Here is a 12,123-nt window from a genome sequence, read left to right on the forward strand (position 1 = left end):
CGATTAATGCTCCCACAATTTTTTACCGCCATTTTTATTTCTACGTTTTACCATAATTTTTTTTTCCTCTGATGCTCATCTTTTATTATTCCTCTTTCTATTATCGTAATCGTCGCAGGAGGGATTCTGATTTTCTCTTTCAATAGGTATGCAATGTGTATTCATATGTCAAAAATATAGAGTTAAAAATTCAATCTTAATCATCAAGTTATGGGTTCTGGTTTATAATAAGGATATTTTAGTAATTATAATATATATCCCTTAGAAAAAAAAAATAATTCAATCAAACACATGTTTTAATTACTCTTAGGAATATAAAAAATAATCACAAACAATTTTATTAATAACGAATCACTTTTTTTAATAATACTCAGAAATAACATTCTCATATTATATTTCCAAGAAAAAAATATTTCTAGGACTAAAAAAAATATCTTTAAAACAAATGCCCCTTAAGCTTTTTTATGATTTGGGGATTGTTTTTTTAAAAAAAATTACCAAATGGGGGCATTCTATTTAGGGGTAAGTGATAAAAGTAATTACAATTTTATAAACAAGGGTAATAAATTTTTATACGACTTCGATTTATAAAGCCGTAATTACTTTTATGTATGTAAAAGTGATAACTACTTTTATGATTTATTCTTAAATAAGAATTAATTGAACTCCTAAATGGAAATCGATTCAAAAAGTAACCCTAAATGGTAATAAAAAACTAACTTTTATTTGAATTTTACAAACCCAAGCAACAAGTCGAACACCTTAATAACATTCATCATATCGATTGAAAAGTCTGAAATTCCATAAACATTAACAAAAAAAAAAGGCTTTTGGAAATATATACATTCATAAACACACTTGAAAATAATGTCTTCTTCACCTAGCAACATGGCAGAGTCATATATTGCAAATTAGAAATCTATATAGCAAAGTGAAACTGAAACACTAGAGATATATGATCTGTTAGCCACTATTCATGACCTTGGAATTGCACATAGAAGAAGACCCTTGTCGATGTGAAGCGTAAACATGACCTTGTAAGTCACATTTTGTGTTCTATTTGACAGTTTAAACCTGAAGAAACGAACAAGAGCCATTGCTACTATTTTCATCTGTCTGTATGCAAAGTCCTTCCCTAAGCAGATTCGAGGTCCAGCCTGCAATGACACCATTAATTAAAACATACATATATAGGGACAAGGGAGAAAATCAACTTACACTACTATAAATTACATCAATTCTTACACTATATTATAAATTTATATAAGATAATTTTATCTTAAAAATTATCATTGAATCAAAAGTTCTTATCATATAATTATATTTTATAAAATCTTATTGGGGACTTTTTTTTAGTCCTAGGTAAGAAATTAATCTAGGTTGTACGTAATTGTCGATGGTCCAAAGGAATTTTACACATCGAAGAAATCGAATACAAATTTTCTCACTAAATAGATTATTTTCTCACATATAAATGCAACGGGATTTTATACCACTATGTCAATTCTATTTAAATTGGATATATCTCAACCAAACACTTTATTATTAATAAAATTTTTACTTATTAAAAAATCTTATGTTAATCTAAAATTGTTTAGTATCATATTGATGTGTAACAAAATTAATGTAATTAATATATATTTTTAAAATATATAAAAATAATAATCATTTGATTATATAAAACCTATAAGTGTTCAATTTTAATAAAATTTCACCCTAACAATAAAATTTATAATTCAATCATAAGATAAGTAAAAATCATGTTCTAAATAAAATAGGATAGTTGATAGTTTAAGTGTTAGTTTATCTTATAGTGGTGTAAATTGATCATTTCTTATATAAGGGATGAAGCAAGCATGTTAATTTAAAGGAGTATATGAAGGTACAAACATGGAAAGCTACGAATTTGAATGGCGATTCAGGTTGGAAAATTCCATTGTTGAGCCATCTTTCAGGACGAAATTCCTCAGCATCTTCACCCCAAATGGAACACATTCGACCCATACCATAGGCCAAATAGTACACTCCATCCCCCTTTTTCAGTTTGTGGCCATCAGGAAGTATATCATGTGCCTCTGCAGACCTCCCATCCTTGAATTTAAATCATACACCAAAGATAAGGTAATCAGAATCTACATATATAACAAGTAATTGCATCCTAACATAGCAAATTTATATTAGAGTCACATGAAGTGAAAACTATGTAAAATTATATAGCATTTTACTTTATAACTTTTTTTTATCAACAAATGTTAGTTTGTTAGTTTTATTAAAAATATCAGTCTATACTGGTATTTATCATAAATCAACTATTTCAAAAACTTGGAGCATGTTTAGATTCTCGTTTTGGGTGCTCCAAACTCAGTCTGGCGAGTAAACTCAGTTTTCTGACATGTTTTGTTATCCTCAAAACTCAAAAGTACGTTCTCACTCTTATATTTTTCCCGAAACAAAATTTCCATAAATGCAAGACCAAGGTTCCTTTTGCAAATTCAGTTTGCAAAATAAAAATTACTCCAAAATTAAGTTTGTCAACTTTAACCCAAACATGCACCTAATCTATCCGGTGAAGAAGACACATTAATGGTTTTATCTCTAACATGTTCCCTCAAACAAGAGCCCTCTGGGCTAGAAGCTGACATGAACATGTAAGGCCAACATTATCTTGTGTTAAATTTCAACTTTTATTAGAAGAATAAGGGAAATAAGAATCAAAACTCTGAGTATTTAGTCATAGAATCTCTGATACCTTGTCAAGAACTAAAACCTAACGTATCATGTAAAGACACATAAATCATTTCATCTCTATCTATTCCAAGCTATCTCTAATCTACAAGTGTTAACTAGAAATGTACATACACACACAAAAATACTTCAACAAGTCAGATTATGCAAGAATCAAGTCAGATTATGCAACTATCAAAAGCACAATTAATTTGGATGATTATGTAACACGTGATAATGGTACTCTAATAAAAATTCTGTAGAGCAAGGAAGAGATAATTCAATATGCTTTTTAGAAAATTTTATAGAAGGTACCGCGGGGACTGCAGGGTAAAGTCTCAAGGTCTCTGTCAATGCTGCATGAAGATAATGCATTCTATCAAGGGTGTCATCTGTTATTTTGGCCACAAATTCTTCTATGTTTGGTTCACTTTCATGGCTACAACTACAAGTGACATCTCTCACTTCTTGCACAATCTTTTCCTCTATAAGAGGGTTCTTGCAGAGCATGTAGAAGAACCATGAAAGAGTGTTTGCACTTGTGTCTTTGCCAGCTATCATAAAGTTGAGAATTATATCCCTCAAGTACTGATCAGTCATAGTTTTTTGGTCCTTCTTGCTCTCAATCAAAAACCTTGATAGTATGTCCTCTTTGACATTCTGAAAATCAAAAGCAATCATTTGAATGTCATCAATCATCCTTAATTGTAACAAGTTCTAAAGCAGTAGAAAATTTTAAATTTGGAAGACCAGATGGTTCAAATGCAAGGATATCATGACAAGACTTTTTGGTAAATACCACATTATTTTCAGTCCATCTTAATCTGGCTCAGGTCAAAGATTTATATTATTGATGATTTTAATTAAAATGCATTACTATACAAATATTCTATCCAATCACAAATTGTCATGTGCTACTAATGATAACGGTTAAATATGAGTTATTTTTTATAATAAAAATATATTGAAAATATCTTTAAAAATATTTATTTAGTAGTTATTTTTTGCTTAAATGATAGGAATTGATATTTTTCTTATTTATGACTTGCAGATATGAAAAAGAGGAATTAAAAGTGAAAAAGATCCAGAAAAATATCAAAAATATGAATAAAGAATATTTTTTGCATCAGGCTCAAGTCCACAATTATAAAAAAGGAGTCAACACAAGGAAAAAATATCACCATCACCTCGAAGACTCATAGCTCTCTAATGAATACATAGTGTCTCTAATAGAGGAAATCTTTCTTTTTTCACCCCTTCTTTCTAAACCCCTTTTCAAGTATAAGGCCCCTTATGATTGTACACTTCACATTTATCAATGCAAACATGTGTTTTCTTTTCTATTATCATTTCTTACTTTTAATTTCATGCATCATTCATCCTTGTATCATCTTTGGGGTTAGATGCTAGACAGAGGGTAATCCTTACTAAAAAAACAAGAAGGTTTTGCATGCATCTGTTTTAAGAATTAGTCGCTCGAAAGAGGATAATTTCTAATAAAACTAAAAGGAAGGGTATCCTAATAAAATTATTGCTAAACATAGAGTGATTGCATTATGCTCATGCATGCAAACATCTAGAATTAAAACTTCATGTATTTTATCTATTGAGTCTTTGCAAAAATATTTGGGAGATAGATAGGTAAGATAAGCTTATCATCCTGAGACATCAAGGGAAAGTATTTTAATAGATGTGGATAGAAAAAAAATTCACCAAACTGATAGAGAAAAACTAAAATAATACATCTTAGGCAAATAAGGCATATTAGGTCTCAACATTATCAGATTTTGAAATTTATCTTTCTTTATTTTCATCTTAATCTTTTATTTTTCTTGTCTTTTACTTTTCTTGTCTTATCTTTTTTATCTTCTATTTTTTATCTTTATCATCTTTTAATTTAAATCTTTTCTCTTTTCTATCTTCTATTTTCATCTTTAAATGTTTTATCTTTTCTTTCAAATCTTTCTCTTATTTCCTATTTTTCTTTATTTATTATTATTTCCTTATCTTTTACTTGTAAATTGGATTTACATTAATCTAAATACAAACAAAATTCCTGTGAATTCGACAATTGAATTTTTGAGTACTTTATTAGTGATGACAAATTGATGCACTGCCAACAAGTTAACAAATAACTATTTTAAAAATCAATATAAGGTGACTTCTGATTAATTGAAAGAGTAAGAATCTTTATATTAACAGTGATGTGATTGAAAATTAAACTCTATAATTAATATGCTAAGCACCACTCAATTTTTATTTACATATGTTATTTATTCAAATGAAACACAAAGATATTGAGGGGGGAACAGAAGCAATTGATCTACTCACATATTCTTGCTGAAGTGCCAATTGTGCCTTTCTTGTCTTAATTACTCCATGGACAAAATCATCTATTATTTTCACGTTTCTCTTAAGGGTAGCTTCACAACCAATGTTAAGAAACCTCTTGAGCTTCCAGAAAGGATCAACATAGCGCCAATAAATCAAAGCATTTGACTCATCAAAGGCCTTCATGAACTCACTTCCCTCTTTGCTCGATCCATCCAAGCAATTCAATTCTGTTCCAAACCCAACTTTGAATATGGAGTCCAGAGTGCATCTCATTAGTATGTCCTAGAAAAATAACAAAATGTTTGCATCTACATCACTTCTTTCAACTGAAAGATTATATGATAGTAACTGAAAAGAAAATTTGTTCAAATAACTCCTAATTCTAACCGATCTAATGTTAGCATTGTTTAACATACATATTTCTTTGGTCCACTTTTCTTATTGATGAAAGAATAAGCTATGAAATACTAGCTTAAAATTGATCATTGATGATCGTTCAAACAAAACCATGATCAAAACAAGCTTACTTAATAAGACTAAGCTGAAGAAGAGTAGAAGACACCTGAATGGTTTTATTGGAGAAACTAAAATGCATAAGTTGATTTTAGTTCACGGGTGAAACTTAATTCATTTTACCTTCTTATTCTCTTATCTGATAAGTGCATGTGAAAAAGTTTATCCAAACAGAATTCAAAACAAAAATTTCAATCCTTCAACAATCATATACTATGTGTTCTAGGAAAATACAACCACTCACTTGCATATCAAAAACCTGACCCTGGTGGGAAAATTCTGAGATAACCCTGACCAACTTAGCAGCATTCCTTCTAAAGACAGAACAACTGAAATCTCTAAGAACCCTTGTGGAGAATTCAAAACTTGCAAGCTTCCTTTGCTGCCTCCACTTGTCACCATCAACGGCAAAAATCCCCTCACCAAAAAGATCAGTCATAATATCCTGGTTATACTTGCCTTTTGAGTACTTATCAAAGTTGGTTTTCAGTATGTGTTCGACATTTCGCGGGTCTGCGGTGTACAACTCGCTTTGATCCGGAGCCAGTAGCCGAAAAGTTGGATTAGTTTTGGCCAGTTGAGCTTGGTAGTCATGGAGTGTGTTGAAGTATAATAGCTGGTTAAACACTGTGCCTTTTACTGGAGCATAATCAGGGTCCCCTATTGATTTTCCTATAATTATGGTTAACATGATGAAACAAAAGACTAGGAAGATACCCAGAAAAGAAAAGGCTATCAAACTCAACAGGGTGTGCAAAAAATCCATCTTTGTGTGTGCCTTGTTTCTCTTCAGAGGTTTTGATCAAAGAAAAGGTGGAGTTACTGTGTTGGTAGTTGGTACAGCTCCAACACCAAAAGACAAGCATTGAAGACAAAGTCAATGACCTCTTATTAGAGGTCAACACGGGGCTTCCTATACTTGTGTTCTGTCTCAACCCTGTAGTTTTGGTTCTTTGAATTTTACTGTAACCCTTTCTAACACAATTTTTCTCTATTAGTTTTATAAACCCTCTGATTACTGAATTCCATATTTCTCTATTTTTAATTCACTTTGTTATCATTGTAAATGCTAATCTAGGAAATAGGTCAGCACAAGGCTTTAATATTGCAATGACAATCACAATAATAATGAAAAACAAAAGTGTGGTAAAGTCATTAACCTCAACCTCTTAAAATTTGTCTTTGCCTTGGCGGATTGCTAACTAGAGCCGGCCAAATGGGCTTGGGCTTGTGGGAACCCCGTGAAACCCACAACACACATGATATGGGCCTTATTTTTTAGAGTTTGTTTGTTTTGCAGTTTTTTAGTCCGGTTTGTCGGGTTAACCGGGTTTACCAGAGGGGGCACAGGTTTTTTTTAAACTCACATAATTAATATATATATATATGGGTTAGTTTAGTAAAAATAAACATAATAAAAAAACTATAGGGCAAGTGAAGAGACTAAGTGGCCCAAACTTTGGATTTAGACTCGACACTTGGCAAATTAAGTACTTTCTTTATAGTTGGTTGAATAATGTATTGATTTAGCATAGATTGATTAGTGCTTGAGTGTTGATTAAGTAAAGATGATGTAGAGAAATGCTTTTCAAGTGGTTTAAGAAGATGCAAATTATGTTTGTATTTTGGCGATAATAATTAAAAAAAATTGAATTATGAATACAAGAATCTAAATTTAAAAAGTAATTTTAGTATTCAAAAGAATCTTTTTTCATAATCTTATTTTTAATTATTAAACTCCTTTCTTTTACAAAGTTCAATATTAATAAGATTAGTAAATATTTATTTGTTTGATTTTTTTTTATTAGACAATTCACATTGTTTTTTAAAATGGGTCCAAATTTAGATTTTTAATTTATTTTATTTTTTTATAATGCGGACTAGTCCGTTTAGCTTGCAAGTTAAGCAGTGGGGGTGCAAGTTTGCTAAAAAAGAATCCATTTGAATTGAAGGTTTCATGGGTTACAAATTTGGTCACATGGCCAACTCTAGTGCTAACAAAACCTTGAGTTTTGGGAGTGTTGAACAGCTAGCAAGAGTTTAACATGAACTCACCCCAAACTTGACAAAATAGTAATGGTTTTAAGTTTTAACCAATGAAGCATAGACACTGCTCTTCTTGTTTTAAGTGCCACTTTGTTGGATTGTTTTTGACATTTATTTATGTTAGATTAGTTATTATCAACTGTTTAATTTTAAAAAAATTCTTAAGTCCATACAACTCAAATGTTTGACCTAACACCTCTTTATGAACTAGATTCTAGTTTTATTATTTTTGGACTTTTAGAAAGTTAACATAAAATTAATATAAAATATTAAAAAGCAATATTTCAACATCTTTTGTTGAGAGTTAATATCAATATTCAATAGCATTAAAAAAAAACTTAGAAAGTTGGCTTAAGAAGGTAGGTAAATAGACCCTTCTTTGAATTAAAAAAAATCATCTTATTTTGAAAGAAAAAAAAGTTATTAAAAAAAGTTCTTTTATTCTAAAATAATATCTTTCAATGTTTTTTTTTTTAAATTAAAGTAACATCTATTATAATTTTTAAGATTTAATTGACATAACAATTTCATAGACTCATATAATATGTGTCATCATCATTCAAGTGTGTATCATGTGTCACATAACTCATGGGTGTCAAATGAAAATAAATTCTTACTATTTTTTTCATTCATTTCACAAGCATTCAAAAAGATGAAAATGATACACACTTTATGAAAAATTATATTAATTTTTTAAAGACTTAACAATAAAAGAAATTGAGAGAAAGAAAATGAAAAGAATCTTTATTCGTGTTATACCTATGACATGATCTAAGTAATTTTAATTATAGAATAAAATGGCAGCCCGTGAAAATTAAATTCACAATTTTATCTTATACTAAACAGTGCGGTTTGAGCTTGGGCGGTTTCGAACAAATTCAAATTCTCAGAACACTCATCGGATCCGAAAATGGACGGAAACCCTAAACGAGAATGGTCCCTCAACGACTTCGAGATCGGAAAGCCTCTCGGAAAAGGCAAATTCGGCAGAGTCTACGTCGCCAGAGAAGTCAAGGTTTCATTCTCCTCACAAATTTCAAATCTCCCAAACAAATTAGGTTTTCAAGCACTTTGGAATCTTCAAATTGGACAATAAAAATCACTGAACAAATTTGTGTAATTATTATTATTTTTCATTTGTTTGGTTTTTGCAGAGTAAATTCGTGGTTGCATTGAAGGTTATTTTTAAGGAACAGCTTGAGAAGTACAGAATTCACCACCAGCTGAGGAGGGAGATGGAGATTCAGTTCAGCCTGCAGCACCAGAACGTGCTTCGTCTCTACGGTTGGTTTCATGACTCGGAGCGCGTCTATTTGATTCTCGAATATGCTCACAATGGGGAGCTTTACAAGGAGCTTAGCAAAAAAGGGCATTTTAATGAGAAGCAGGCTGCAACGGTAACCCTTTCTTACTGTCACTCAATGTGTGTCTGTGTATGCCTGTTTTGAATATTCTGTTCAGTGTATGCTTTGGTGAATGTTCGTAAAATTGATTTTCAATGAAATTGATTTTGATGTGAAGTAATTTATGATTGGATGTTGCAGTGTCAAGGTTTTGGAGGTCTCTGCAATCGCAGTGCGACTGCATTGGTAGCGTTTGTCCCCTATTTCTTGCAATATCAAGGATTGTGATAATTTTTTAAAAACCTTGTTACTCTAAAAGCATGTTAATAGTCGTGAACTTAGTGCAATTTTTTTTATCCAAGGCAATAATTGCCTGAAGGTTCTTCACCTCAAAATCAATTTTGGATCCAAAATCAATTTTTGAATGTCAGACCCAAGATGTAAATATGTACCTAAAATCACTTAACTTGTATTTTAACGTGGTTTTGGATAATTGATCGCTTAACCAAACATGCACTTATTCTCTGTTTGTTTTAGATTTTGGTAGAATTGAATTTGGTGAAATTCAGTTTCAATATTGTTGGACCTGATTGTGATGTATGCTTAAATTAAACTTGATTATAAGTTTTACATTGGAAGGTGTGCTATGGTGTGTCAAGGGAGTGTTTGGTTTAAGAAAAAAATTTGTTTTCGTTTTATTATTCTGTTTTTACTGTTTTCTACACAAAATTTTGAAACCATGACATAAAAGTGGTGACAAGGTGTGAAAGTTTATTGGTTTTACTTGTATATTATGGGTACTTAGTCAAATAAGGCTGGTTTCTTGACTTGGTTTTACCTAGAGTAGTGACTTATGATGTTGTGAAGGTTCATCTTGTGTAACCTTTTCATTTCTACATGATACCCTTCCTGATTTTAATGCCATTCTAACTAACTATTGATAATGCTTTGATCTGGCCTTCTTTTGGAGGTAGCTTAACTGTGTCTTAGTTGCTGAATGATTAACATTTTCATTGGTTCTAGCCTTCTAGGCATTGTGTTAGATTATTGGGTTTTGACTTTTGAGACAAAAATGAGGGAGAGCATAAAGAAGCCATAGTTTGTTCAGTGAGAAATTAATTAAATAACTGGAGAGATTGGATGGTAACAGAGCAGAACTCTTCTTTACAATTAATTAAGTACTATCAAGTTATGATATGCTTGTTATTATGTGGCTGTAGAACTTATTGTATTGAAATGCTGTGAAATATGGAACCATAAAGAAATTGAGTGAAAATGCATTAGAAATTTTTCTTAGTGGGATTTATGTTATATTCTATGCTTGTCACTAAACTACTTTTTTTTTTTAAGCAAGTCTTGTGTATTTTTGTATTATGTTGAGTCGTAACTTTCTTTCATTTGAAAATTTTAGTATATTTTAAGCCTCACAAAGGCATTGGCATATTGTCATGAGAAGCATGTTATCCACAGGGATATCAAGCCTGAAAATTTGTTGCTTGACCATGAGGTATGCTTTCTCTTCTTTTACCTCTTTTTATGTTCCTATTGCCCATGCTAATAATGTGTATTTTTCTTCACTTGACATCAACTTATGGCAACACAACTCGATGAAATTCAGTTACCTGCACAATACTAAGTATACAATATTTTGCAGTTCATTTCAATCATTTATTATTCCGCCTCCTCACTGATGTTTTTGAAAAATTTACAGTCCTGCCTACCATATTCGCTTTGTCATTTTTTTTCCTTCCTAGCTCTGCTCCGCATTCAAAAGAGATGAAAACAAATGAAGCAAACTTGCACTGAGAATGTTGCTTATTGTAGATATATGATGAAAACCACTTAGCAACTAATTGGAACCATTTATTTTTTAGCTTTAGGGGGAACTTGTATAATTAAATTGATAATGGCTTGGTTTCAGGGTCGTCTTAAGATTGCAGACTTTGGTTGGTCTGTACAGTCTCGAAGCAAAAGGCATACTATGTGTGGAACCTTGGATTATTTAGCACCCGAAATGGTTGAAAACAAAGCTCATGATTACGCAGTTGATAACTGGACTCTGGGTATCCTTTGCTATGAGTTCCTTTATGGTGCTCCTCCATTTGAGGCTGAGAGTCAAGTTGATACCTTCAAAAGGTATGGAAGTTCATGAGACTTCTATATAGTGTGTAGTTTATCATCATAAATTAAATGCCACTTTTGCAATGCATATTTAATGTATTTTATATTTGTGCAGGATAATGAAAGTTGACCTAAGTTTCCCTTCTACTCCTAATGTTTCTTTAGAAGCCAAAAATCTTATTAGTCGAGTAAGTTCTTATCTATATATATTTAAATTTTATATCCAGGCAAAAGCATATCCTTTCAGAGAACAGATTTAGTCCTTCTTATTACTGCAATCTGTAAATTGATGCAGCTGCTGGTAAAAGACTCTTCACGAAGGCTCTCACTTCAGAGGATAATGGAGCATCCTTGGATAACCAAGAATGCAGATCCCAAGGGTGTCTGCAACTAGTGTAAACTTTTTGTAGAGGAATTAGAGCTGAATTTTTCATCTGATATTGCAATGTAATGAAATATTTTTTAAAATTTTCAGAATTCTAATCTATTATCAACTTGAACGACACTGTCCATTGCTATGGGGATTAGGAAGGTTACGAATGTGCAGAATTGTTAGTGGCTTTAAGAATTCTCTGTTGTGGTGACAATATTGTATATACAGAATCATATTTGTACATTCAGAGTTTCAAAATTAATTTCATATCATAGCACGTGACATTCTATATGGTTGAAAAGGTATAAACATTAAAGTAGTACTACGTATTTTCGCCACACTTTTTATTCTTGTTTTTTCATTCTATCTCTTTTTATCATATTATTATATATTTTTAACTAAATTGCAATTTTAAACTTCCTATAATTTTAAATTTGTAATTTTATTCTTTTATTTTTAAATCAAGACATTTAGTTTTCTTATTTTTCAAAATAAGCAATTTTGTTCATTTTGTTAATTAATTATTAGTTAATCATTCAAAGTTAAATATTGACTTTGATGTGACATATTGGTATTGATATAAAGTTTATATAAGTTGTTTACATGATGTTTATATAAAAAAAGATAAAATGAAATGAAAAATAAAAAAATGTCTTATGATACTTATGT

General features: G+C 30.8%; 2 protein-coding genes across 3 annotated transcripts; one reads left to right on the forward strand and one right to left on the reverse strand.

Moving 5' to 3' along the window:
- Window positions 1-716: 716 nt before the first annotated feature.
- Window positions 717-6,556, reverse strand: LOC100780243 (cytochrome P450 704C1). The gene is made up of 5 exons (XM_003521501.5): window positions 5,816-6,556; window positions 5,056-5,340; window positions 3,040-3,384; window positions 1,891-2,091; window positions 717-1,157 (listed from the first exon to the last, which is right to left on the reverse strand). Exons 1-5 carry the CDS (start codon window positions 6,335-6,337, stop codon window positions 975-977), a joined length of 1,536 nt encoding a protein of 511 aa, XP_003521549.1. The 5' UTR covers window positions 6,338-6,556; the 3' UTR covers window positions 717-974.
- A 1,875-nt stretch (window positions 6,557-8,431) lies between these two features.
- Window positions 8,432-11,697, forward strand: LOC100775802 (serine/threonine-protein kinase Aurora-3). 2 transcript variants are annotated; one of them, XM_006576338.4, is made up of 7 exons: window positions 8,436-8,632; window positions 8,772-9,014; window positions 9,162-9,206; window positions 10,372-10,467; window positions 10,882-11,096; window positions 11,197-11,269; window positions 11,377-11,697. In XM_006576338.4, the coding sequence occupies exons 1-7, from the start codon at window positions 8,528-8,530 to the stop codon at window positions 11,473-11,475; spliced, it is 876 nt and encodes a 291-aa protein (XP_006576401.1). In that variant the 5' UTR covers window positions 8,436-8,527; the 3' UTR covers window positions 11,476-11,697. The 2 variants fall into 2 exon arrangements, with proteins under 2 accessions (XP_003521942.1, XP_006576401.1); XM_003521894.5 differs by lacking the exon at window positions 9,162-9,206 and having other exon boundaries at window positions 8,432-8,632.
- Window positions 11,698-12,123: the final 426 nt, after the last annotated feature.

This window comes from Glycine max, chromosome 3, assembly GCF_000004515.6.
Source record: "Glycine max cultivar Williams 82 chromosome 3, Glycine_max_v4.0, whole genome shotgun sequence".
NCBI lineage: Eukaryota > Viridiplantae > Streptophyta > Magnoliopsida > Fabales > Fabaceae > Glycine > Glycine max.